At 38.2% G+C, this 27,335-nt stretch overlaps 4 protein-coding genes across 10 annotated transcripts in view; 2 read left to right on the top strand and 2 right to left on the bottom strand.

The window, feature by feature from the left end:
- LOC134663886 (hemocyte protein-glutamine gamma-glutamyltransferase-like) overlaps positions 1-24,592 on the top strand; it is an 80,108-nt gene extending 55,516 nt beyond the window's left edge. The window contains exons 2-10 of one of the 2 annotated variants that reach the window (XM_063520412.1): positions 19,893-20,585; positions 20,696-21,609; positions 21,690-21,885; positions 21,976-22,164; positions 22,313-22,532; positions 22,949-23,213; positions 23,484-23,768; positions 23,928-24,053; positions 24,130-24,592. In XM_063520412.1, coding sequence (XP_063376482.1) covers positions 19,949-20,585; positions 20,696-21,609; positions 21,690-21,885; positions 21,976-22,164; positions 22,313-22,532; positions 22,949-23,213; positions 23,484-23,768; positions 23,928-24,053; positions 24,130-24,282 — 2,985 coding nt within the window. In that variant the 5' untranslated portion in view covers positions 19,893-19,948 and the 3' untranslated portion in view covers positions 24,283-24,592. Of the gene's footprint in view, positions 1-19,847; positions 20,586-20,695; positions 21,610-21,689; positions 21,886-21,975; positions 22,165-22,312; positions 22,533-22,948; positions 23,214-23,483; positions 23,769-23,927; positions 24,054-24,129 lie in introns of those variants that run through there. The other variant, XM_063520411.1, reaches the window with a different exon arrangement.
- Positions 337-9,919, bottom strand: LOC134663851 (solute carrier family 66 member 2). 5 transcript variants are annotated; one of them, XM_063520368.1, is made up of 6 exons: positions 9,486-9,917; positions 9,266-9,402; positions 8,810-8,935; positions 7,266-7,482; positions 6,508-6,640; positions 337-4,641 (listed from the first exon to the last, which is right to left on the bottom strand). In XM_063520368.1, the coding sequence occupies exons 1-6, from the start codon at positions 9,686-9,688 to the stop codon at positions 4,585-4,587; spliced, it is 873 nt and encodes a 290-aa protein (XP_063376438.1). In that variant the 5' UTR covers positions 9,689-9,917; the 3' UTR covers positions 337-4,584. The 5 variants fall into 5 exon arrangements, with proteins under 5 accessions (XP_063376438.1, XP_063376439.1, XP_063376440.1 ...); XM_063520369.1 differs by having other exon boundaries at positions 8,810-8,887; positions 9,486-9,915; XM_063520370.1 differs by lacking the exon at positions 8,810-8,935 and having other exon boundaries at positions 9,486-9,915.
- On the top strand, positions 11,193-12,592 carry LOC134663850 (mitochondrial import inner membrane translocase subunit Tim21). The gene is made up of 3 exons (XM_063520367.1): positions 11,193-11,670; positions 11,840-12,022; positions 12,368-12,592. The coding sequence occupies exons 1-3, from the start codon at positions 11,329-11,331 to the stop codon at positions 12,512-12,514; spliced, it is 672 nt and encodes a 223-aa protein (XP_063376437.1). The 5' UTR covers positions 11,193-11,328; the 3' UTR covers positions 12,515-12,592.
- Positions 12,662-14,726, bottom strand: LOC134663849 (transmembrane protein 231-like). 2 transcript variants are annotated; one of them, XM_063520365.1, is made up of 5 exons: positions 14,487-14,726; positions 14,256-14,407; positions 13,873-14,001; positions 13,189-13,417; positions 12,662-13,050 (listed from the first exon to the last, which is right to left on the bottom strand). In XM_063520365.1, exons 1-5 carry the CDS (start codon positions 14,623-14,625, stop codon positions 12,794-12,796), a joined length of 906 nt encoding a protein of 301 aa, XP_063376435.1. In that variant the 5' UTR covers positions 14,626-14,726; the 3' UTR covers positions 12,662-12,793. The 2 variants fall into 2 exon arrangements, with proteins under 2 accessions (XP_063376435.1, XP_063376436.1); XM_063520366.1 differs by lacking the exon at positions 13,873-14,001.
- Positions 24,593-27,335: the final 2,743 nt, after the last annotated feature.

Below are 27,335 nucleotides of genomic sequence, written 5' to 3'. Positions count from 1 at the left end.
ATTTTTACATTTCTGTTTGTTAGAAAGAGACAATTTAATAAAGTTTTGTAAGGGATTACTAAGTTTCATGAATAGTGTGGAACAAACTTCTATGAAATTATGACGTATATAAATAACACTTGCACTGCGTATGCTATTTAAATCGTTCTTTTCTTGGTCTAACTCTAGGTACTTAACTTATACTAACACTAACTATAAGTCTCTTCCTTCTCTTCTTCTTCTACCTAGCGTTATACCGGCCTTTGCCAGGGTCCGCTTTCCTAGTTGTACTTTTACTTCTCTATCTACTCTATCTAATCTACATCGTAATAAAGGCTAAGAAATGAAAGTAATATATTTAACAAATCATATAGTTTTATTGCATATAAGAAATGATAACTCATAAAAATCACAACATACGATTACGTCGCTATACAATTAATCCCTTAATTGACACTTATGATACTACATATAAATATGATATGTATCTTTACATACTATGTTATTAATAATATATCTCATGTTGTTTTCTGTTCCATTGGTAGTCATTTCGGAAACATTACCTCGTATTGTACAAAACCGTATTAGACTAGGCAGGTAAGGTGAATGTGGGTAATTCCGAAAATAATTCATAATTCCATCACAGTCATAATCCATTTTCGAATTCTGAACTTTTCGGGACTAACCGAATACATCAAAAACCTTCAATAGTTAAGATATTAAGCACGGAATGCTAAAACAAACTTGTAGGTACAGTGTAATATACTTAGCTGCAAATAATACATGAGGTCTTTCAGGAAGACTTTGAAAAGAAGCCTACTTATGTCACTAATTAAAATGGGATACTTAAAATTGGACTTAGAACATTATTTGGAAGCTTTCACAAAGGAAATACATAATTGTACTTTTCTACTGTAACACGCACATCGCACAGCTAACTAATTAAACCACAAATATATTATAAAGTGTCCAGTCAATTCCTAGAATCAATCGTGGTTTCATGAAATTACTTCGTAGTGGTCAATCCGAGCATTTTTTAACCAAGGGTGGATTTTGATTCAATTCTATGTATTAGTTTGAGACAAATATCTGACACGCGGAAAATCTTATCCTTAATGACTTCAAGTTAAAGAAAGTAATGAACGACCTACGCAACGTCCAAATTGTTGTTACCTACTTATACTCGTACCTGTGGGTCCTATTAATATAGCTACAAGTAAAAAAAAATCTAAGCTGACAGAAAAACGAGAATTCTGAACTGGCAACAGTGGTCAAATGGAAATGGATTTTTTTTTATTGGTCGAAATGGGGCTGGCGACTGTCTATGGTTTTTATATTTTATATCAGGTGCCAGCATAGGCTTTACCTGTCTCTAGTTTTGTTCTATAGTATTTGACTTAAAGAGCTAGCACTCAAAATATAAAAAAGCAAAAAACAAAACCAAGATTAATGGGTAAAACCTATGGCGCCATCTGTGAAATACATCGACGGTCCAACCCTATTGTAACTCGCAGCTTTACATAATAGGTTCTGGCTAGGTACATATTATAAATCTGGAACACATTGTAACTCGCAGCTTTAGATAATAGGTTCTAGCTAGGTACATATTATAAATCTGGAACACATTGTAACTCGCAGCTTTACATAATAGGTTCTAGCTAGGTACATATTATAAATCTGGAACACATTGTAACTCGCAGCTTTACATAATAGGTTCTGGCTAGGTACATATTATAAATCTGGAACACATTGTAACTCGCAGCTTTACATAATAGGTTCTAGCCAGGTACATATTATAAATCTGGAACACATTGTAATAAAATGTCCTCCGAATATTACTCGAATAAAAATACTTTTGAACATGAGTCAATTTGTACACTACAGGTGATTGCTTACCTATGCGCGTATTGTTACATATCACAAATAATACTTATGTACTACGCACTGGTAGATAAATTATAATTATTTATATCAGACAGCAAAACCATGTGACTGATTTGACGGGCTTAAATAAATGCTTTAGTAAAATTATAACACAGCTTTTTTAGTTGATTTTATACAGATACAAAGTATAATTTACAATTATATTTAGGGAATGTAAATCGGTTATTTTTTGTATGGAAATAATCGGTTATCGGAAAATAACCGATTTGCATTCCCTAATTATATTGCGGTGTGCAGATGGAAAACCACGCAACGCTGCAATAAATTATATTTATAAGTGCATTGGGGTAAATGCGAATCCGAAACTGGCAAATATCTACTAAACTAGAAACACTTTCTACTGTAGCAACAGTACGCAAAATGCCGTGTGAGTGTTGCAGCGACGTAAGTGTTGCTAAAGTATGAATTGTTTCTAGTTTAGTAGATATTTGCCAGTTTCGGAATTACCCCGCCTTCGCATTTACCCCTATGCACCCTAAATTCAAACTAATTTCTATCTAATTAACACATCACTACCGTTTTCTTTCTGTACAAATAAACATACTTAGTTACGTAATTACGTATAATAGCTAATAGCAAGCATACAATTTCGTCCTTGAAAATAAGGTTCGTTTTCCACCAGAGCTAAGCTGCGCTACGTCTTTATACAAATCGATCTAGCTAAGTTTCGAACCTATAGGTCACTTGTACTTATGTAAAAGTAGCTTAGCTTGGTAGAAAAGCGGCCTAAAGGAACGTACGACTAGTAAGTAGATTGCACCCTTGAAATAACGGAAGCAAAACAACACACAATTTTCTAATTTGGTCTCCTACCACTGTATTCTCCCTCTCTTTTCCACCTTTTGTACCCCTCTACCACTGACATCTATAGTAAAAACTGCCCATTGGTCATTACAGAGGGCGCTGAAGGGAAAATGTTTACATTGACTGGATGACTGGTTGGTAAATGGTTTATAAATGGACCAAGCTAACTTTGCATGGCATTTTCAATGGCAAAGCGTGGTTCGTCATCATTAATGTCGACATTGTCAACTTTCTATGAAATTATGTCGTTAATAATGACATTCCCTCACTTTGCTCTGTTACAGTAGGTGCAAAGTTAGCTTCGACTGATTCTGTCTATTCTGCCGCTTTTTTGAGAACGGGGCCATTAAAGACGCTAAGTGGTACAAATTTACGATGTGATTTATTCGAACCCAGAGGGCCTACCGCGAACCACGTTGTTACCTCTCTGTCGCGCGTGTAAATTCGTACGTAAGTGTGACAGGGAGGCAGCACCTCGAAAGTGGTTCGCGGTAGGCCCTCTGGTATTTGCGCACGTCGTCAAATATCATCTGATCAGTCAAATAAACATTAACCAAAAGCGCCTTCTACTTTGAGATTTTAGTTAACTTCATTCAGTTTCTATCATATCCTCATTGATCACATCACTGAGGAGGCACAAGCCTATAGCACCTTCAACATGCAAATCGTTAATTTCGAAAATTGTGAAGTCAATTGTGATAAAAAATGGTAAGTGTTGTGGAACACTCGGTTCGAACGAAGTTAAGAAAGGCTGATGGTGACGTGTTCATGCTCATGCACAGAACACCGCACAACACACCAGGGGTTGGTCTGTGTGCTCATGTTATGTTATGTTATGTTATTTGGTTTATCGTGTCCGTGTCCGTCATGATCATTTTCCTTCTCATAAGTCTCATTACATATATCGCAATAGTGACGGAAAAATAACACTTACGAATATCGCATATGGCTTGTGACGACAAAATCTTACGCTTTTTTCCTCTAGCCCCCATCCGCCAACAGTTCTATAAGGAACTTCGTTCCAAAAATAAAATATTGGCACATTTTGTTATTATTTGACATAAGTCTGCGTTTACACACTCGTTCGACAAGGCGTAAGTAGCTAAATACCTACTTTAGCAAACGCTAGTGTATAAAAGAAGAGGGAACAGCGGACTTACTCTCCATAATCTCTATTCACCCCATCATTCGGCTCGCCGCTCGCATGTCTGTGTAAACGCGGAGACAGTATTTCGTCGGGTGACAAGCAAAAGTCACTAAGTACTATCAAAAAATTAAAGTAACAATGGACTTTATTAAACTTGTAACACGGTTTATTGTCCAATAATTTCAATGGTGTTAGTTAGTGACTTCTGCTTGTCACCCGACGATTTATACTATAGGTACACGACACGACGCTGTATTGCAAGATCAAGCGTGATCTGTCGCAAACATCGTCGGCGTATGTTCTATTCCATGACGTTTCTTGGAATTGTTCAATATAAGTATACAAAGCACAGCCTGGAGTCACCACAAAGTGCGAATACGTGATTAATTTCAGGTTTGTGAAGTTAAAACCATTTTCTCAACAACATATTGTTAACATATTACCTAACTGACTTTAGAATAGGTATAAAAGACGTTGTATTTACTTACAATAACATTCGTTCCAGCACCGTTGACAGCATATCTCATTCTCAGCTGTTTATCTTCCAAATTCACTACTTTCCCCCTTTTCGATGCGTCACGCCACAATAAAACACAAGTATTAAAAAAGTGTACTCTGTGTAGTTATCATAACACTCTGGCTAGGAGGCGGTGGCGTGCGGTCGCGCGGGCGCGGCGGCGGTGGTGCTATAAGTCGCTCTCGGTCCACTGCTAGTCGCCGCGCCGCGCCCGCCGCGCCGCCGCCGTGTCGCGCCGGTACAGCCACACCTGGAAAACAAAGAACTATTTCGAATTATGATATCACTGATGTACTCGGGCCCGGAGACCTTGTCTGTAGACAGGCGGCAAATTTAAAAAAATGTAGGCGGGAAAGGGTCCATAGAAAGTTTGAATGTCGTGCCTTTTTCTACTGAAAAGTAGAGCGTGTTTCGGTATATCTTTCTCACATTCCCTATGTATTCCGATTTAAATTACGTTTCATCTGCGAAAATATCGGTTAAAATTACTCTCGGCGCTGATGATGTCGAGTTCGGTACGGTTTGTTGTCTGATCTACTCATATAGCGTTCATTGGATTATTCTTACATACCTATGTATTTTAAAATGTCCAACACAATCATGTTAGCTAGTTAGTCAATTTTAAACCAATACTTGTAAAAAAAAAATCTAATTCATTCGACCTAAACATCACCTGGCTACAAAATATAAAACCTAACAGCTAAAATAAGAAAAATATAACTTATCAAAATTATATCATAAATTATAGCTTAAAATAGTACAACGGCTAACACGTCACTAATGCATGTTTGAAAATACTACTAATTAAAACCAATTGGTCTCAACACATTGAATATTCAGATATAATACGAGTCCTATATGCATTCACATAAGGTTTAAAATAACATAACATGAAAACTTTCACAAAGTCACTTCACTAAATTTGCGTCGTACACAACATGGTAAATCAATCTGTTATCGATGTACTTAATTAGGTACGTTTAACGACTCTTGAACCCACAATGTTGCTGATCAAAATACCTACGTAATACTCGGGACGAGTTATTAATACAGACTAGTTATAAGCACACACAAATAACGTTGCATATCTGATTATAGTTGTAAATGGAATCACTTAGCGAAGTCTTAATAAGTTTTGGGTTTTGGGTGAGGGGATGTTTTAAATTAGCCAAAAAATGATTATAAATTGGAATGGAAGCTTAGAAGGCTTGTCAGCCGCAACCGCTGTATTAAATAAACTGAGTTTACATTAGTACCTATTGTCGTTGCCGAGTTAAGGTTTAGGTGCTGTAGGTATTTATCAGATTTTATCATTCAATGATGCTCTAATTACACATGGTATAATAATTTACTCCGCCTGGTACTCTCTTCCCGTCTTTTCTAAGTCACCTGACTGACACAAGCCTACGTCATCATGCGACAGCGCTATATGATAATATGCGATAGCGCTATATATAGCGGCCATGTTATTGTGACGTAGGCTTGTGTCACTCTGGGAAGAGAAGACCATGTTTTATTAAACTATGTAATTACATAGGTACTAGCTAGCGGCTACCTATGAATTGCTGATACCTGATGATGATGATGATGATGATGTCCTCCCAGACGTATCCGTCGACGGCGACACCCGGACAAATCAGTATCAGGTATTCAGTAAAGCCTGACGTGCATGGGCTCGAACGTGACTTGCGAAACCGAGTTTTGTATACAGGGTGTGTCTGATCATGGGGCTTTAAATCCAGGGCTCGATTCTACTCGCTAAACTGAGCTACTTTTATTATGGCACCAACCCCGAAATCCCGATTTTTTTTTAATTTTTCATACAATTTAGCTGATCAGATGTCGACGTTTTCTATGGAAAAGCCAAAATATTTTCCCCGATTTTAGGGTTGGTCCCATAGTAAAAGTAGCTCAGTTTAGCGAGTAAAATCAAGCCCTGAATTTAAAGCCCCATGGTCAGAAACATACTGTATATTGGCTAACGTGCTTGTCGGGGAAACGGGAAACTACAAGGGAATGATCGCGTAGAACGTGAAAAAAGTGTAATATCGTGACCATAATATTTTGCGCTCAACGGACATGTTATATCTATCCATATCTATCATGTGGTACTTACTTGGAAGAGTATGACGACGTCTAACGCAACTTGCAGCGAACCGCACACCCAGAACTGCGTGGGCGCCTCCCTCATTACGAAATAAGCAGTCTTGAATACGTCGCCGCAGGTCCACATTATCACCATACTCAAGCTAAAACGTAAAAAAAGGAGTTGAGAATGTCAACACAACATATACGGTGTAATAATGTGTACGTTTTGTAATATTTTGTGGCTTGGCTGTGACCAAGAAATCGACATACAGGCTGTTTTTTCAACGCATAGCCTTACTTTGCGAGGTGACTATTACGTAGAACTTTCTGAACTTTCACATGGGGACTATAATAATGTGGTGTAGGGACGCCCGGCCAAAAACTATGGAGCTAACACCAATATACGCCTCAATGCCCTCAATACGTGAGATACGTATTGAAATTGATTTATGTTAGCCTTGCGTATGAGAATCACCCGCATACCTACCTACTTACTGGCTACTCTGCCTTCCTAAGCCCAATAGCGGTATCTCAAAAACAAATGATGTTGAAAATAATTTTCAAATAATGTAAGGCATAAGATTGCATTATTTTTTTATTTGAGATATCGCTAATTGGCTTAGCAGGCCAGTAACTGGCTACCACTGCATCTAGCTGAGCTGCATACTAGCATCACGCTCACACGTGGCGGGCCGGGAGTGCACGTAACACATCAGGCGAAGGCATGCGGCGGCGCGTGTTCAAGCCTACTCTTGTTCGATTTTCAAATAAATGTACCATGCGTACCTCATCCCTTCAGTACTCTTGTTCTGATGGTTCTTGGCAATCTGCGGCGCCCCAAGCATGGCCTCCGTGAACACGGCCATGAACCCAATAAGCTCTACGAAGGGCCCGAACTCGATCAGCAGGTACGTGGCGGCGGCCCCGATCACGGAAAACACGAGCATACAGTCCACGTAGCTTTGGAAATCTGTCCATGCCCAGAAATATTTCGTTTCCATATCTGCAATTAAAATTTTACGAAAGGTTAATAAATGTTAGGTACAATTGTGTGGTATTAACTCAACATTTATAGACGGGTCTATCGGGAATTTATTTCATTACCTTTATTTACCGACGTTTCGACATAGCCGTGTAAAACTTAAACTTGACCAGGTCCACACAGAACCCGTCCCGCGAGGCAGCTAGGTCTTTCTAAATAGGAATGCCTCGCCCGAGGCATTAAGACCATGCATGCGTCAGCTTCGGGCGAGGCATTTCTATATCTACACAGACCGAGCATCAGGCGATTACCCGCAGGGCAGCTGGTTTTGTGCGGATGATAAATTATATTTTAACAATACAAGTCTTGAAATCAGGGATATGGATATAAATACTTACAATGTAAGTCTTTGAAGTACGTTATATTGGTTTTAGTAATACCAACCGCCATTTGATAGTGATTAATATTGTACCCTTATCTTAACACCATTAGGCAGTATGCAGCAGTATGCGTGCCTATTAGTATAAAATAATATACATTGGAATGATGGGATACAAATAACACAAATATGTAAAGATAAAACATTTTCCTGTAATGCACATTACTTACAGCTATTATATATGTGACACTATAAATACATTACACTGCGAAGTTAAAGTTTACAAAAATATATAAGTGTTGCAAAAGTGAACATGATGTGTAATAAAATAGTAACATAAACGAGGAAGTAACAATGTAAAGCTTAACACAACATTCTCATGCCAGAGGCAAATGACATCAATAGATAAGATAATAATGTGACATACAGATAGATCTGACCCACTGTTGCTCTGGTGGAGATTATACAATTATAACTATCATGTATCATATCATAATTAGGTTGCAACCCTTGATAAAACAGTTCATTGATCTAGAAATGTAGGTAATGTACCAAAAAATAATGGAATTGTTACTTTGCATGTGTTTATAATACCTTTATAATATAAAGCTTTGAATGAAAAACCACCACATGCTATAGTATATTAAATAAAAGCTTAACCTCCTGAGTCCCCCAAGTCATTATTGCAGTTTTGAAATTAGAACCTTCTTGTAGGTATCCCATTTTAATACAAAATTCGATTCAGATTAAATCCAGGCCTTAGGGACTCAGGAGGTGGTTAAAATGTCATGGAAACAAACACATTCATTATGGCAAGTAAATCCTTCAAAATGCATGGAAAACCACACAACCGGGATGAATGCAAAGTAAATTTGTAAGCAGATTCTGAAACAAAAATGAAACTTATTGATAAGACAAAACACGGTGTTTTCACATTCAATACCATGTAAAAACAGTAGCAGCACTCACCATAAAACCGATGGGGCTTTTCGCCACTGGGTGCTCCACTGTGTTGCTCCAGCCAGCGTGCCGTTTCATCTGGCTGGTCTGAGCCGTTCACACAACACAATAGGATATATAACATGAACATTGCACCTAATGTCACCATCAATACACCAACCACCAAACAAAACATAAATATTGTTAAAAATAAAATAATATGCTAAAAACAATAGAGAAAATTAGTCAACCAATATATGATATACTTAAAGTGCAACTTAATGTAAACTTAAAATATTTGCAACATATATATATAAATCAGAATAATAAGCTGAAAAAAAAACCGAAAGAAAAAAATATATAAAAGAATATTATGTAGGTAGGTACTTAAAAAATAATAGTATGCTATTTATCCAGTATCCATAATCTATATTTAGGTATCAGTAACTAAAGAAGTAAGTATTTTCATATCAAAAAAATATTCACCTGTAAATATTCGCTCCCTTGCTCTTATGATTTGGTTCTTTTTGCGAACATTGACACAGAGGTGGATCATTACAAACATAGTTATGTTCATGACAATACTTTGAATCAGGAGCGGCAACTCATAACGTTTGCCAAACCTAAAAAAAAAAGAAAAGGAACTTCAATATTATACAGAATATAAACTGAAATGAATTAAAATTAATTTCTGTATTGAACTTACCAGAATAATATACGAAGTGTGTTAGCTATTAGAAGAGTTAAGCAAACATAAAGTGAAAACCCTTCAGCATCCTGTGTCCTTTTGATTTGACGATACTGTGGAATGTATGGTGCTACGCCACCGATTATCATGGCTCCAGCAGCTCCCCATCCTACTACGTGCCCGACGGTCAACCCCAACTCATCAGAAATAATCCAATCCATCTTTAGTTTCTATATTTATAAATTAATTAACAAATTGTGCACTTTTGCATTTAACTGAACTAGTATTTAAAAAATTCATTTTTATAATTCAAGAACACCATTGTGAAAAATCAGGCGGATACATTTCCTTATTATTAACAACACTGCCTAGATTCGTAAAAATATCTTAATTTATTTTGTAAAACATAAGCTGCTGGAATGAAAATTGATTATTGGACTAGCTTGTCATCGTTACTGTCATTCTGTCATCTTATCAATTTGACAATACAAAATACGTTCCGGTTCCTCACACACACAACACAACAGAAAAAAACGAATTGATATCGTTAATTAATTTATTATGACAAAACAATTAAATGCTTGGATATAAAGAATAGCATTAACAATTAATACCTTCGAGCAACACCGGCTTCCGACACGTCGGAAGGGAGGGGCCCAAGCGATATCTCACCGTACAAATCTTTCTGCCATTTTTCGCGGGGGGAAGGTGCACACAGTCGCACTTCTCACACACTTACATACAAAATCCAATCAGAGGCCCTACCGCGAACCACGTTCGACGTGTTGCCTCTCTATGGCACTTGTAAATTCATACGTAAGTGTGACAGGGAGGCAACACGTCGAACGTGGTTCGCGGTAGGCCCTCTGTAATGACGACACAAATACATACAAAATGACACACGTCAAAGACAAATCTTGCAAACCTCGATCTCTTTTTGTGTACGGACGAGTGACTAGTGTCACAACACGCACACTAACACATTTCCGTTGAAGTATGTCATTGTATTTTGAGAGATGAGAAGTCGGATTTGTCGCTCGACCGATCCGCAATTTGTACTGAGCGAGCAAAATCGATAAATCCAACAATTACTTGAGACTAAAATATAATAATTGTATTTAAATGTAATTAAACGTATGATATGTAAAAAAAAATATTACATGTGAAATGTAACACTTTCTTTTTGTAAATTTGACGTCCCCGACCTCTTTTTATAACAAAAAACCGAGCAAACAGGCATTTTTGTGCAGCAGTGTTCACGCGCGCGTCTGGACTCGGTCTAGTGAAAAATCCAAGTGCAACTAGTTTTATTACCCGCGCTAGATTAGATTGACGCGCTAATCTTGTACCTCGGCAGAGGGGAAATAGTGCGAATGCCGCCTCCCTTCCGTGTTGCTCGAAGATTAATACTGTTTAGATTGATATGAAAAAAATAGTTTTTGCTCTGATTGTTTCCAAATTCGGTGCAAAAGTTCACTATTTCCGAACGGGTTCTTCTTCATGTGGACTGCGTTTAGTTGTTTCGTAATAAAATAGTTTCTGGTTTCTTATAGTTATAATTTGTTATTGCCAATATGTTAAATAAAATAAATGTAAAAAGTTTTATGTAAAGGTGATGTTAAAGTGGTGATGTTCTTTTTTACCGATTCCTGATACTATTATACTTAAAATATTTGCGTTTAGTTGGTCTTCATATAGTTCTTATCTTATTCGACGTTTGCATGACGTTTGTTATTGTCAATAACAAAAAAATAGCACTAACCTTAAAATTATAGATTAGATAAAAATATATTAACAACAAAAAATAGAATTTGGACAGTGCAGTTGATCCCTTCAGCATATCTTAAATCCTGTAAATAAAATGTCAATTATTTCGAAGTTTCTCCCAAGTTTACGGAATGGAAAACCTCTGCAATTTATACCTATAGTTCTTCAAACAAATAATATTACTAGCAGTCGTTGCTATTCTACAGAAAAACGAGAAAGTAGTTTAGCAAAAGGCCAAGAAAGGGCGGAAGTATCCACGGATGTCCGACCTTTAGGAGAAAAAATAAAGGAGACCACTAAAACGGTGTCATATACTGGCGTTATACTGCTCGGTGTTGGGGTCACCGGTATAATTTTTTATTATGTCTTCAGGGAGTTATTTTCTAGTAACAGCGCAAACAGCATTTATTCGACTGCTTTAGAAAAGTGCAAACAAGTAAGTACCTGGTCTACTCTTTTATAGCTGATCTAAATATTATTATTAATCTAATAAAAACAAATTTAATTCAAAATCCACCACACCACTTCATCCAAATTCCACATTTGTATATTACTCTTATAGTGGGCTGCTCGAGGTTTTATCTAACGATATATTACCATTTTAGGATCCTAGGGTAGAAGATGCATTGGGTGCTCCAATTAAGGGTTACGGAGAAGAGACCACAAGGCGACGTCGCACGCATGTCAGTCATGCAGTGTATGAAAAGGATGGAGTCAAACACATGAGGATGAGGTTTTATATCAAAGGAATCAGGAACAAGGCAGTTGTTGAACTGGACATGAAACAGGTGAGTTATCTCTATCAATATTTTCAAAAATGCTCTAAATTTATACTTTTTCCATTGGATCTTCTTAGCAACCATGTTTATATCAGGTTTGGATATTTATTTAGTATAGGATTTTAGATTTACTATAGTTTGTATATTATCAAATCATTATTTTGATTGGATCTTCTGACATTTTCATGAAAGGGAAATTTTTTACCCGTTCACCACCAAGAACATGTATGTCTTCATTTTGTATTGGAAATGGGGCATCTATCACGGAAAGTGTTAATAAATACCTTTACATAATCATGTATCATTTATGTTTATAAGGAAGTTGAATAACCACAGAGTAATATTTGATTGCAGAATGATTATGGCAACTACCAGTGTCGGTATCTATTGGTGCAACTAGATGACTACAGTGGCAAAACCTTCATCATTGAAGACAACCGTGCTGAACTTGACCGCAAAGATTTTACTGGCCAATTACCTACGCTCACCCTTACTCAGTGAAAAACTCATGTAAATTTTATCATGTAGATAAGTAGTGTGTACATACCTAATTGTTATAGTTATAAATTGTTGAACAAATTATTTTTTCATTTGTTTATTTTACATTCATAGAAAAATTAAAATATTACATTAATTGATATTATCGCCTAAATTTTCTAAATTAAAACATCAGCCTATTTAGAAAGTAGTCTCTGGGATTATTAGTAACTTATTACTTTATCTTTGGTAATCTCGTAATATGTTTGTGGAAAATTATTTGTAAACTATACAGCTTTGTAGTTAAAGTTTCTTCCACGTAACTACTTCCCAGGCCATCAGTAAGCGATTGCTGAAAACAAACTTTTTTATTCTATTGAAAATCCAGTAAAATACTACTGCCATAGATAGATACTGCGGCCACGCCCATTTGAGCTCCTGCAGAAGACTTGGTGTATACAGTACTAGGTTCTCAGGTATTCTTAGTCGTATTTTGATATTCATTGTCCCAGTATGTCCATTCTTACTTCTAGAGTGTAATGTCTTAGTGTCAATAATAGCTGAAACATAAAGTAAAAGTAAACTAGAAGCTTCGGTTTTAAAGTCATCTATGTAGTTATAATAGTATACATAAAAGGATAAATAGTGGGTACTCAATTCTAGCTTATAAATCTTGTAAATACTGTGGATTTAATTACCTTCTCTGATAAAATAATCTTCTAAAATAGCATCTACAACATCTTTATCTTTCTTTTCCAAGTATCCGAATAAAGATGTATTGTACATAGTATCTATAGTATTTGGATGACATGGCAAGTGGGAGGCCTGATGTAATGTCAAGTCTCCATAGTAAACGAATCCAGAGGGTGGTAGAGAAAATTCCTTAGTTATTATTGCCAAACCCTGCATGTGAAGGGGGCATACAGTCTGTAAAGAATAAAGAGGTAAGGATATTATGCAGAGTCCTATTATTTTTAATAGTTAATTCCAACTTGTCTGTATCAAAATCATAAATCCTTAAGAGGCTCAAGCAGTCATGACTACAGTTAGAACTTTAAAAGCCTTGCTTTAGCACTGATGGTGTAACCCCGTTGTTCATAAACATTTACTAAAGTTGACAATGACATGCTGATAACAATTGTTTGTCCGTTTCCAACATATTGGTATGATGGAAAGGGACAAACAGTTATTATTGGCTTGTCAACTTTAGTAAATGTTTATGAAGGGTATAAGCCTTTAAGGCTCTGCTAAGGACACACTAGTGATGGCTTTACTTGTACAAATATTCCAATGGAAGAAAGTAAAAACTTTTATGTGGTATGTGGCATTTAACAGGACTTAAAGAAACTTATTGCTAACTTTGTGTAGAAAGTAGCCCTTACCTTTAATTGGAAGTCCAACCCTAAAACTAGAACTATAGAAGCTAATGTCTTGACTGGAGGAATTTGGAGAAGTAATTTTAGCTCCAATACATCATTATTTCCATCACCATTGTTATCATGCTCATCCACCTTAGAAAATTAGACGAGTAAAGATTAGAAGTAGGTAAGTAAGAAAATGAGTATAGCAAACTAACAGCAGACAGGCAAAGTAAATGGGTGGTGGGAAAGTAATTCACATTTTACCAATGGTAATAAAGATCTGTCACTTTTTATGAATTAAAATTGCTTTCATTTATTTGGATCATGTTGTTTTTATAAATTAACCTGGATTGTTTATTCTTTCTAATCTAGTTATTGGGAAGTAGTCTTATTTAAGTACTTACCTGAAATTCAGCACAGTATTCATCATGGTCATAGTTGCCATTACCACACACTATTGGCTGACTAGGATCATCAGTCTCAGCCACTACCAAGTAGTCGTATGTAAAATGTACCACCGGTTGTTCAAAGTAACTCTGGGACTTTAACCAAAACCCTGCAATAAAAAGTTAGGTTAGCGCATCGCGTATTCACAAATTACATAGGTATTATATTTTTTTATTTATTGACTTTACCTCGACCCCCATATGCAAAAACGAATGGCAAGATAATAATAAGTCCATTTGTCAGCAATATGAAAAACATTGCTTTTGATAGAAGGTAGCTTTTGTATTGAATTTCCACATTGTAAGTAAATAACGTAAACAACTTCATTACGATAGTGGAAAATCGGTTTAGGCTATATTCCTTGATATATCGTTAGCATTTTATATCCTTAAAAGTTTTTAAATCAATTCAATTAACATTTGAGTATTGATTGGGATCAATGCAACATTGTTATGACATTCCGTCCGTCAACAAATTTGTTGCTAAGCAACTAGTGTTGCAAGGGTAATTTTTTTAAAGCGTTTACAGACGACGGAACAACCAATTCTCAAGCCAAGCATGGTGTGGATCGACTAAGTCAAGAGTGAGAGCTGCGTGCTAGAGCGAGAGAGAGAATTATTACTCTTAAAGCCGTAACATACTACGGGCTAAGGTCACGGTGCGCCACACCGAGGTGCGGTACAGTAGTCTGTTACGGCTTACGGTGGCCTGAGCGGCTACCGCGATAACCGAAATTCGCAAATTGCGGGGATCTTTCTCTTTTACTCCAACGAAGGCGTAATTAGAGTAACAGAGAAAAATCCCCGCAATTTGCGAACTTCGATTTTCGCGGTAGCCGCTCTGCTTGTTTGCTGCTCGTCGTTATTCGGCTCGATCATGTGTTCTCGAATCACACGCTAGATGGCTCTGGTACGTAAATAAATGAAAACCAGCAACCGTGACACTATAAGATTTTTCACGTGTTTTTCACGTATGGGCAATATGTATAGAAAATAATATAATAGTTTTTATTTCCTTAATTATCAATATATGTATTTTATATTACGTTGATGGCAAACAAGCATACGTCCCGCTTGATGGTAAGCGGTCACGTTACCCATGGAGGCATGCATCTGCAGGTGCGTTTGCTTTAAAAGTCCACACTGTAGTCACTCGAGAAAATCTCGGCACGTGCCATTCCGCAGCCAAAGCATCCGCGGGAGAAAGTTCCTCATAAACTACACAGTACCGTACCGCGCTTGGCGGGGAACATCAGAACCCTATGAAGGAACCGGGTCTTCAACAGAATGATATGATGTCACGTTCCTCAGTATTGAGGGACCGACTGAAGGAGAAACCACTCAGTACCTGTAGGTACCGACCCATAGACTATATAAGTTCCAGGGTGTGAGGATGAACGCTAACAATTTCAATTATTTATCATTTATTACCTAATTATCTTGAGATACAGCCTGCCGGACGGTAAGCTTACTACCAATTAGAATTCCGATAGTCACCCTTCAGTACGGAACAATAAGTAGGTACTTATCACGATTTTGCTAATACTCTTGCATTAAGACTCTGCCAACAATTTCATATTAAAACACACAATTATTTATTGCCGAATGTATAATTTACTTACACCCCTAAATAATTAGATTCGTCAAAATGAAAAAAAAAAAAAAACAATAATATGAGCTTAATCTCGAGGAGTCTACTATAATTATAGTACCTATTAGTAGCGAAAGCCATTATCAATGTTGCATCACTGAAAATCCAATTGGCAAAACCACGTAAGTACAGTCACCTGCAATAATATGTTATCCTTCGAAGGCCGCAAAAATATATGACGCGCTCTTATGGCTCTACAATTATGACCGTGTCAGATATTTTTGCGCCCTCTGTTGTGTTACATATTATTGCAGGTGACTGTACCTACCCTGAATTCGACTTTACATTATCTTCTACAATCAATAACTCTGAAACTAAAGCTGCGGAGTGTGGTATTTATTACGTATGACTGGTTTTCGAAATTTAGTAGGTAGAGTGGTTATAAATTGTCTTTGTAGCAGTGGCTATGGAACCTTACAGTACCCAAGCATAGCCCACTATGCTCTAGTCAGTATTTTTTATGAATGAGAAATTAACAAAATACGATGTGATGTCCCACGGGTAATGGTACATTATGGCGGTTGGTGCTTAACGCTATTATTAACGTCGGTCCAATATTATTGCGGCGCTATGCTACGTAAGCGCCAGCCGCCATAAGGTACCTCTTTTCGTGGAACGTCACATATCTTTACTATTTAATATCTAGTGAATCTCTAAATCATTTCCGGAATCGAGCCGAAAGACAATGGCAACAAAAGATTTAAAAATAGCATTGTAGCACCTAGTTAGGTAGGTATGGGTAGGTACGGCATAGTTTTAGTAGTGTCACAGAATAAATAATAGTATGTACTACCGTACAGAAAGGAAACTTCCTACAAAACCGAAGTTTGACAGCGGTTCAGGGTCGAATCATGCTATCCCTTTCTAACATATAGCACTATCCCTTTCGGCTATTTAGGGTTGTCAAAATTCAAGTGATTATCTTATCTGTGGTCGTGCACGCAAAAGGAAGTCAAATGGTGCCAACCCTAAAAATTGCTCGGAGCAATGCTGAGCCGAGCGGAGCCGAGTTTGGCCGAAGTCAGGAGATTCGCACCCCTGGTAGTGTCGCACCTGACACGGTATCAAGTAACCACGCTTTGTTTGAGATTTTTCAATCTGTTGCTAGTGGTAACTACTGGATATAAAAAATCCCAGGTGTTAAGTACATTGTTTAAACAAAAACAGGCCACATCCGAGTGGTAACTACTGGATAATATATTTCCCATTTCTGACCAGTGTTCACTACTTACTGGTAGGGTTTCTGGTTTCTCGACCTTTTTAATTTCTCGAGGCACGGGAATTCTCGACCAAGATTTCTCGAGTTTCTCGAGTACCTCGAGAAATTTTGAAAGTTCCAAAAAACACCATGTTATTTTAATTTTTTTGCTTTTTTACAAATCAGACTCATAGGAATCGTAGGTGAAATCAATAACCAAACATATGGTAAATTTTTAGTCACCATAAATTGCACTTAATACTCAAAAACACAACAACAAAAAAAACCATAGGTGCAGGTGGTGCACACTGGCGATGTTACTTAATGCTATAGTGCAGCGGTCGGCATCAGGCGGCCCGCGAACCTCTCACTTGCGGCCAGCGAGCCCCCGTGCCCGTGGCTATTCTGTATGGAATATTGTCAAACGACAATGTATGCTAGTCACACATATTACCAAAGTGCGGCCCGCGTCAACTTCGTTAACTACTATGTGGCACTTGGCTGTTAAAAGGTTGCCGACCGCTGCTATACTGTATTTCTTAAGGTATTGTACAAAATGTAAACAAACCACAATAAGATATTTTATTAGGCATTGAGTTTTATCAATAAATTTAACTCGATGTGACAAAACTTACAAAAGTTTTACTACTGACGTATTATTAATAGGTACTCGTACTTACTAAACGTAAAAATAAAGCTATATATCACTGGTAGTTTTTTATTTGGTTGGATAACTACCTAATAAATGTTTTAAGTAAGTACCTAAAATGTAAAAAAAATCATTGTTCATTTTTCTTTAACTACCTAAAGATAATACATTATAGACACATCATGTGCTATACGCGTGTTTTCTTTTTTATTTCTCGAGTTCTCGAGGCATTGAGTATTTTTTTCCCGTCTCGACTTAGGACAAATTTCTCGAGATTTCTCGCCTCGAGAATTCTCGAGCAGAAACCCTACTTACTGCCGGCCTAGCCAAGGTTACAATTGCTATCGCTTCGACAACGACAAGCATTATGTCTCTTTATCACTCTTCCGTATTAGTGTGACAGAGGCAGTTGCGTTTCGATCGCTACGGAGCGTAAGCGATTGGCATCTTGGCTACGCGGCCTGGTTTCTTGGTTTAGTAGTTAGTACGAGTACCACCTGCCTGGTACCACTAAATGTTTCAATGATAACTATATTTATTTTATACACATCTATAAAATTAATATAACTACTTCATGTACTTAAACTATATTATACATACATATAGGGGAGAGCGGGGTTAAACGTGCCGGAGGTAAGTTGATCCGATGGGAATAGGAACGCAAGTAAATCATGGAGCGATTCGTATGATGTTTGTCGCGAAATGTCAGACTACTATGCGGTTGCAGGAGCCGTTTTCGTTGCTTCCATTATAGTAGAATAGTAGTTATGGAAAATAAATCAAAAACGAGGGCACAACAAACCCCACGGATTATCACATTTTTGCTTTGGATTTTTTTTACTATCTGTTGTTAGTACACAACAAATTATCATATATTTCGACGAACTGCAAAATACTCTTTTAGCGTGTGTGAACTGAGATTTAAATATTTGACGGATAAGTTATAAATTTTAGCAACGGAACAACCCACCCCATAGCGGGGCTAGTTGTTCCGTTCCGACCTATCTCATAAAAACATTACTGGTAAAAAAACTGTTTAACGATGCACAAAATAATATCGCTACTCAGAAACGCAAATAATCATTATTTAATATAGCGCAACCCACATACCTTATTCACACTGTTTTCATTGATCAAATTTGTATTTTATGAAAATCGGCACGTTTAACCCCGCTCTCCCCTATGTGTATGTCTACTTGAATATAAAAATTATGTTTTGTTAGTGCGCTAGGTACTCTAAGTAAAATATCTCCAATCCTGCTCACTTATTTTTCCCGTTATTGAATTGTTATCGATGTTATCATTTCCATCGGTAGGAACGGCACGAGTAAGTACCTAAGATCCGTTGATAAGGTTACTTAGTTAACTGAAATTCTTAATTAGTGATTCAACAACAAGAAAACACCGAGATAAATGAACTACCTACCTATTTGATAGATCAGATTTTCTCAAATTGGTAATATAAAAGCAAAATTCATTTACCCACATATTATAACTATGTACAGTCAGTGTCATATAATAGGTAGCATCTAAAGTATTCAAATAGGTACCTATACACCATGTAATTTGTATGGCGTACCGAACTATTTGAATACTTTGTATCATTTGTATGCTACCTGCTATACGACACTGATTGTACACTTAAATAAGCATTACTTATACAAAACTAAAGTACCTACTCTTATGCTGAACATAGGTAAGTACATAATTATGAAGGAAGATTTTATAAGCCCTTCTTTATTGGAAAAATAAAAATAATATTTCCTTTTAGCAATACAACAGCATCTCAACGAGTTATGCTGAAATGCTAAGGTAGTTCCCCTACCTACTCGCTTTTGTAAATCTGGACAATGACACGCAGGTATTATTACAAGTGTACTGACGCATTTCACGCACCTAGACTTGTGAAGTTCTTGTTTCTCTACAAGTCAGCGCACACCAACAAAAGGACTTTTAGAAACCAGCGACCCCGGCGCCTGCATTGACAACTGACACCTAGCCGGTGAATGATCCCTCTGTTAAGCTTTCGTATATAAAGGGCTAGCGAACACCTAACCGCAACATTCGCTCTGGTGTCAGCCAAGAGCGCAGTGGAAGTCTCTTCGGACAACTTTTATATAGCTCCTCGGTGAATAAACGACGTCTCCGCGAAGATGTCCATGGTCCGACGTTCTAGTATGGACAGGATGTCCTCCAGCATGACATCCAGCATGACTGGAATGGGACTTGGCGGGATAACGGGCCTCACCTCAGGGATGAGTACATTGAGCTGCATGAGGGAGCAGCAAATGACGATTGGCGGGATGCCGTCCAACTATGTGCCGGGATTATCGGCCTATTACAACATCTCAAGCTTCTGTCAGCGCCCTGGGCAGACCCGGCGTTGGCCCATGCAGCGGGCTGGACCGACGGCGCAGCATCGTCCCGGCCGCTCCCACAGCACCGGCTCCCTGCATCGCATGAAACATTCGATGAGGAACAGCCCCAACACGCAATACACCCATAACCTTATTTGCAAGATGGCTGATCAGAACGAACGCCGTCGTCGCCAAGACACTTTGGACGTCATTCCTCAAAGTTATTACTCGCAGCAACCCTTGAAAGTAGAGCTGACTGAGTTCTATTCAAGGGATAATTCGAAAGATCATCATACCGATCAGTATGATCTGGTCAATGATAATATTTTGCCGAACCCGGTATACCGAAGAGGACAAAATTTCTTCTTCGCGGTTCGTTTTGACAGAACCTATGACAAGCAGCAGGATATGATCCGTATCGTTTTTTGCTTTGGTAAGAATCAATTTATTTCTCCTCCTATTTTTTCATTGTGATCATAATAAGGTAAGTATTTTGGTTTTTAATTAAAGTCATTTTTATTAAGAACAATATTTATGTTTTAGGTCCAAAACCGAGTGTTACCAAGGGAACGCGGGTTGTTCTACCTGTAAACTGGAGCTCTCAGCAAGGTGTATTCCAACACTCACGTGACATGATGGGAATGGGCATGGGTATGGGTATGGGTATGGGTATGGGCTTGGGAATGTCCCGAATGCAAGATAGCAGCAGCAACATGGCTACTGCTGGATCTATAGGCCCTATAGGGCCGATGAACACTATGGGTAATATGAGCTCTATAGGACCTATGGGCCCTACGAGTGGAATGAGGGAAACTACGACTTACGGTGTTCGACGCAGTTCGTTCAGTAATGAACCTTTGCCGCTCCAACATAGTCCTCTGAGCCCGCACGGGCCAATGGACCGACCTATGATCGATCGCTATGGAGGAGCGACACAGCACTCGTCCTCATTCGGCCGTAGTTATGGCTCACGTCACGGTTCGCGTCATGGGTCTCGTCACGGTTCTATGCAGAACCTAGCTTCTCTCGCCCATGAAATGGACAGGTGGGATATTAGCATTCAACGTCAAGACGGAAACACCATAACGTTTCAAGTGCATGTACCCGCCACCGCGCCTGTGGGTGTATGGAACTGTTGGGTTCAGACCAATCGCTTCGGCCAGCGCGACAACCGCCACGATTATAAGTGCGATGAAGATATTTACATGCTCTTTAATCCCTGGTGCAGGGAGGATAGTGTTTACATGGATAATGAATCTTCTAGAAAGGAGTACGTGCTCAATGAACAAGGAAAGATTTGGTGCGGTACCTGGCGCCAGCCTAAGGGCCGCAAATGGATTTACGGCCAGTTTGATGACTGCGTATTGCCGGCTTGTATGTACTTGCTGGAACGTAGTGGTCTTGAGCACTCAGAACGTGGAAACCCTGTCCGAGTGTGTCGAGCTATTTCCGCAATGGTATTACATATTTTTAGATATAAATAGTATTCTTCTAATAACGATCTCTCTTTACTTAAATATATTTTTTTATCTGTCAGATAAATTCGAATCATGATGACGATGGACTGATGGTGGGTCGCTACGACGGTGAATATAAAGATGGCGTTGCTCCTCATGCATGGACCGGTTCCGTGGCTATTCTCGAGCGCTACCTCACCGACGGTGGCCGACCTGTTGAATACGGCCAGTGCTGGGTGTTCTCAGGTCTTGTCGTTACAATCTGCCGAGCTCTAGGTAGTATATAATGTACTATTATAATATAATATAAGCACAGGTCTGCTTTCAATCTCTAATATGAATTAATGCAACACTTACTTTTTTCAGGTATTCCTTGCCGATCGGTTACGAACTACGTGTCGGCTCACGACACTAATCGAACATTCACCGTCGACAAGTACTTTGATCACGAAGGAAACGAGGTGCCCAACGGGCCCGATGAGGACTGCTATGATTCCTGCTGGAACTTCCACGTCTGGAACGATGTTTGGATGCAAAGACCCGACTTGCCGCAAGGTGTTTATTATTCTTTTATTTTTTTATTCATGCCCTTGGTAAAGCATTTAGTCTTAATTTAATCCTTGTTTTGAAGTTGATAATACAGAATATATTTGTGAATGCCTTTGGTCTCTATCAGCATTTCAAAGGTGTTTTTACTATTCAGGTTACAGTGGTTGGCAGATTATCGATTCTACACCTCAGGAGGAAGCCGAATCAGTCTACCAATGTGGTCCAGCCAGTGTCGAGGCCGTCCGCCGCGGAGAGGTCGGCTTCCAGTACGACACGCCGTGCATGTACAACCAGATCAACGCCGAACTGTGCCACTTCCAGGAGGAAGAGAATTCTGAGTGGGGATTCATTAGGATGGCGTCGAATAATTATCAGTGAGTTTAGTTACTTACGCTTTTTTCTTCGACAAGCTCTTAATGTCTGTATGGCAGGCAGGACTTGACGATTAAATTAATTTCCAAATGCTAATTACTTACTGAAGTTACCGATTGTAAATTCAACACTCACATTCAAAAAGTTACATTTTGTACTATGAGTAAAATATGGCTTTAAGTGATCAATCTAATTTCGAAAATTTTATCATGCCTTCGGGCTCTTTTCTTAAACCAGCTCTTTGACATATTTACATCCTATAAAATGTGTGTACCTAAACTGTGATTTCAAACAAAAATACGAAAACGCGTCAAATGTATGGTCATTCTAAAATTTCTTAATAAGTACCTACAATAGACACAGGGATAGTAACAAGCAAACAAGCAACATCCTGTAAAAAGGGTATTCACTCTCTCAGAGTTGGCCGCAAGATCCTCACCAAGAATCCAAACCGCGACGATGACGAGGGCGAGAGCGACATGCTGGAGATCACGCACGAGTACAAGACGATGGACAGCTCGTCGCCCGAGCGGCTCGCGGTCATCGCCTCCTGCCGCGGCTACCAGCGGCTGCAGCAGTATTACGAGTACCCCGACCGCAATTACGAGGACGTGTACTTCGACCTTATGGACATTGATATCGTGCCGTATGGTCAGCCGTTTGATTGTACCATGAATATTCAGGTAAGTTGGTTAAATGAATTAATGATTGAAGTTAAGTAACAGTTAGGGAAACATATTTACATTTTTTATTTAATTGTTAGGTTATACAAAGATAGTGTGTGTTGTTTGTGTGGAGACAGAAGTTTTCAAAATGACATTTTGATTGTGATCTTATAATTTTTTTTTTATTAAGTATGTTAATTACTGTCAAGCTGAGCCGAAACGCTTAAAATTAATGGTGGGATGTCAGATATGCACATTATAAATTAAAAATGACCATACTTTTCTCAGAATAAATCGCACGAAGACCGTACCATATGGTGCGTGCTGACGGCTTCCTCGTGCTACTACACGGGCGCGATCGCGTCGCGCCTCCGGCGGGCGCAGGGCGAGTTCGTCGTGCGCGCCGGCCAGCGCGAGGTCCTGAAGCTGCACGTCACACCGCAGGAGTACATGGACAAGCTGGTAGACCACTCGATGGTCAAGGTCCACGCTATGGCCTACGTCAAGCAGACGCGCCAGGCGTGGTCCGACGAAGATGACTTCCCGCTTCATAAGCCGAGAATGCAAGTGCAGGTAATTTTCGTTGCAGATTCTTTACACATGGTAGAATATCTTTGGAACACTTTTAAGTACCTATAGTTTAAACCAGTAACATATTTGACCCGTTCGATGCTATTACTCGGAGAGATGTTCCTTCAGCTTCATCGATTGAAAATGATGAAATTGTTGTAGGTGAGGAGCCAGCCATGCATAGGCCAGGAATGCGCCGTGACATTTAGCTTCCAGAACCCACTGAATGTGCACTTGACCGACTGCTACTTCACCTTCGAAGGGCCTGGAGTGCAGCGACCGAGACAGGTAATTCTACTTAATGGCAGTGAATTTAATAAGTTGGGATAGGTTAGAGGGTATGCTTACGGTGGTATGTTTCCAGATCCGCTTCCGTGACGTGAAGCCCGGAGAGTTCGTGAATTACCAGGACAAGTTCGTGCCGCGGCGACACGGTGAGCGGCGCATCGTGGTGACGTTCTCGTCGCGGCAGATGGACGAGATCTTCGGCTGCACCACCGTCAATGTGCGAGGCTAGCACGGCCCCGGGCCCCACGCGGCCTCCCCGCGCCGCTCCCCGGGGCCGTCTTCGCCTCTAGCGTCACAAATGGAACGCTCCTACGTCTATGTGACGCCCGAACAACAGGTCATTGTTCAAGAGGAACAAGTCGTTGTTTTAAAGACTCTTTAAACGTTTTTTAAGTGTTTTCTCTGAACGTATTTAATTTATAAGAATATTTTATGGGGCTGACGACCCATCGACTGCCTCTTCGATGACTTTTACAACGACTATGGACTCGCCAACGGATATATTATTTATGGGTTATTTTTCACGCGCACAGTTTAAATGAAAAACCAAAAAATAATGTTTATATTTTCACAATTTTCACGGAGTGATTTATTATGAATAATCAATGCCAATAATAATAATTTAATATTACGTGTTTAATAAGGAGACCGATGCTTCAAGTGCCATAATTATATTCTTTGCTATGACAAATATTATTTCTTTATAAAAGGAATAATATAGATTTAAGATCTTTTTTTAAGATGAATATAAATAAGATTATTATTATATCTATATCAACCTACTATACTTTAACAATATTGTAAAAATACCAAAAAAAAGTTGTGTTTGTGTGTTTTTGGGATCTCAAAAATAAAAAAAAACATGCACTGAAACAATTATTTATTTATTCTATTTTATTACCTACCACTCTTTTGATAAATTAGATACCTGCGCTACGTGATCACTGTCATCTATTTGAAGCTTGATTTCGGGATGTTTTTACAGATTAGATACATGTATCTAACAATAAACAGGGTGACTAGGTACCTACATAATTTGAATTTACTAACTGCAAAGTGTAAACTTTAACGAGTCTCGAAATAGCCTACGAACGTGCTTTGGCTTCAGTTAACTGAACAGTTGTTTTACGTATACGCTACATACTCAATACATGTGTTTAGGAATTTCAGCTACATTTTTGGATATTTGTATCTACATATAGCGATATTATCTGCCTATTAGCATAGATCAATTGATAAATGATGAGTAAACTGACCAGTGGCGGATTTACCCTAAGGCCGAGTAGGCCCGGGGCGGCAAAATATAAGGGGCGGCAAATTGTGACAAGAAATTCGCTAATGACAACAAGGAATAACTCAAAATGTAGTCATTATGATAAGTGCTGAGAAAAGGGCGGCTACAGAGCCTGGGGCCTAGAGCGGCAAAGACTGCAAATCCGCTACTGGAAATGGCATTGATGAGATCCCTTTTAGTTTTTTTAGGTAGGCAAGTAATATGTACGCTGATAACCTTAACGACTAAGGTAATGACACACGTATATAGTGTGTTCAGATTAATCCTTTGGTCAGCTTCCTGGGCCAACTGAACTGAATAGTCAACTGGGCCTAAATTGAATTAGGTAGGAGCAAAGAGTCTAAATTAAGCGTTATTTATCTCATTAACATGAGTAATTGGTATTTAACTGTAAATCCCATATATATATACTCGTAATACATAATTTTATACTAAAGCGCCAATCCACCACTCACTGGCATGTCTCATAATACTTACTTACTTACTGACTATACCTAATATTTATAATTCATACTAGTAAGTGTAGTTCACGGTTTTCTAGGAAAATGCCAATAAAACCTTCGTCTGCATGGTTTGATGACAAATATTATTAGGTAAGTACATATGTAGAAGTATAGTTCGCGGCCACCGTGTGATGTCATCGTTGTAAATTAGCCAGATCGCTTGTTAGATGTATGCGCACCAAAGCAAAGCACCTAATTAACTTGTAAACAGTAATATATAACAGGTAGAAAACCTGTCATGACTGACTTTCTACCTGTTATACAGGGTGGAAAGATAAGTCGGGCTCTGGAGGGAAACTACCTTAAATCCTTAAGCTGGCTCATTTTACATAAAGGAGACATTCCTTTATTTTTAAAAATAAACAAAACTGCATTCAAAGAATTTTTCTTTTTTTCTTAAATTTTGCTTGTTTAATAAAATCTTGAGTATTAAATATTAGATTTTATGTATATTTTGTACGACAGACGAGTGTAAGACCTAATGTTTCTCGGAGAAATGTTATCATTAACATTAACTGTATCGACTAGTACAATAAAATTGCGAGTTTTTATTTTTTTTAATTTTTAGTCGGTTCGAGTCCCGGGCGAGGCAAGCGAGTTTTAGAAAATCTTTGAATGCAGTTTTGTTTCTTTTTAAAAATAAAGGAATGTCTTCTTTAAGTAAAATGAGCCAGCTTAAGGATTTAAGGTAGTTTCCCTCCAGGGCCCGACTTATCTTTCCACACTGTATATTATTTTATTTGTCATTTTATTAATTTTAGATAGGAAATAGTTGTGAAATGAAAGAACTATTTGAAAACGTCGAGTGCGCACAAACCTTTTGGTACCATCAGGGGCCCGTTAAAAGAAAAACATCTGGCAGGCCGAGCTTTGCTCGGAAAATATTTATATATATATAACTCAAAAATGTGCGTTTTCCCAGAGATAAGACCTATAGCCAGATCGATGTTTCGCCCTCGTAAATCCCCATATAGAAAATTTTATCGAAATTGTTAGAGCCGTTTCCAAGATCCCCGAAATATATAAATAAACAAGAATTGTTCGTTTAAACTAGGTATTAGACTAGATCTATTCTAAACTAGGTATTAGACTTCATCTATCTAATGTATTAGATACTTGGCTTGAAAACAAACTTTCGCTTTCCGGGTTTCACTTTCATGGAAAGGGACACTGTGATTTTAATTTTAAAAAGTTCTTTTAAAAGTTTTTATTTAATTAGAGTTTCTTAAAATATAGTTTAAACATTTCACAGGTACCTACTTCACATTTAAAAAAAATCAGTATTTAAGTACATTAAGTAAAAATAAATAAATAAAAGTAATTTAACTATTGTCGCAAACAAAACTTACAGCAACAAATCGAACAAAGAGAAAATAAAGGTAAATAAAATTACTCATATTATGGTCATGTTATTGACCTACATTCCTGAAATGAACGTCAATGGTGATTCCCAGTTCCAGCAGATAGGTGAGTGACTCGCGCTTA

Source organism: Cydia fagiglandana, chromosome 4, assembly GCF_963556715.1.
Source record: "Cydia fagiglandana chromosome 4, ilCydFagi1.1, whole genome shotgun sequence".
In the NCBI taxonomy this organism is placed as follows: Eukaryota; Metazoa; Arthropoda; class Insecta; order Lepidoptera; family Tortricidae; genus Cydia; species Cydia fagiglandana.
The sequence above is the reverse complement of the archived record's forward strand: the minus strand, read 5'-3'. Positions and strand labels throughout refer to the sequence as shown.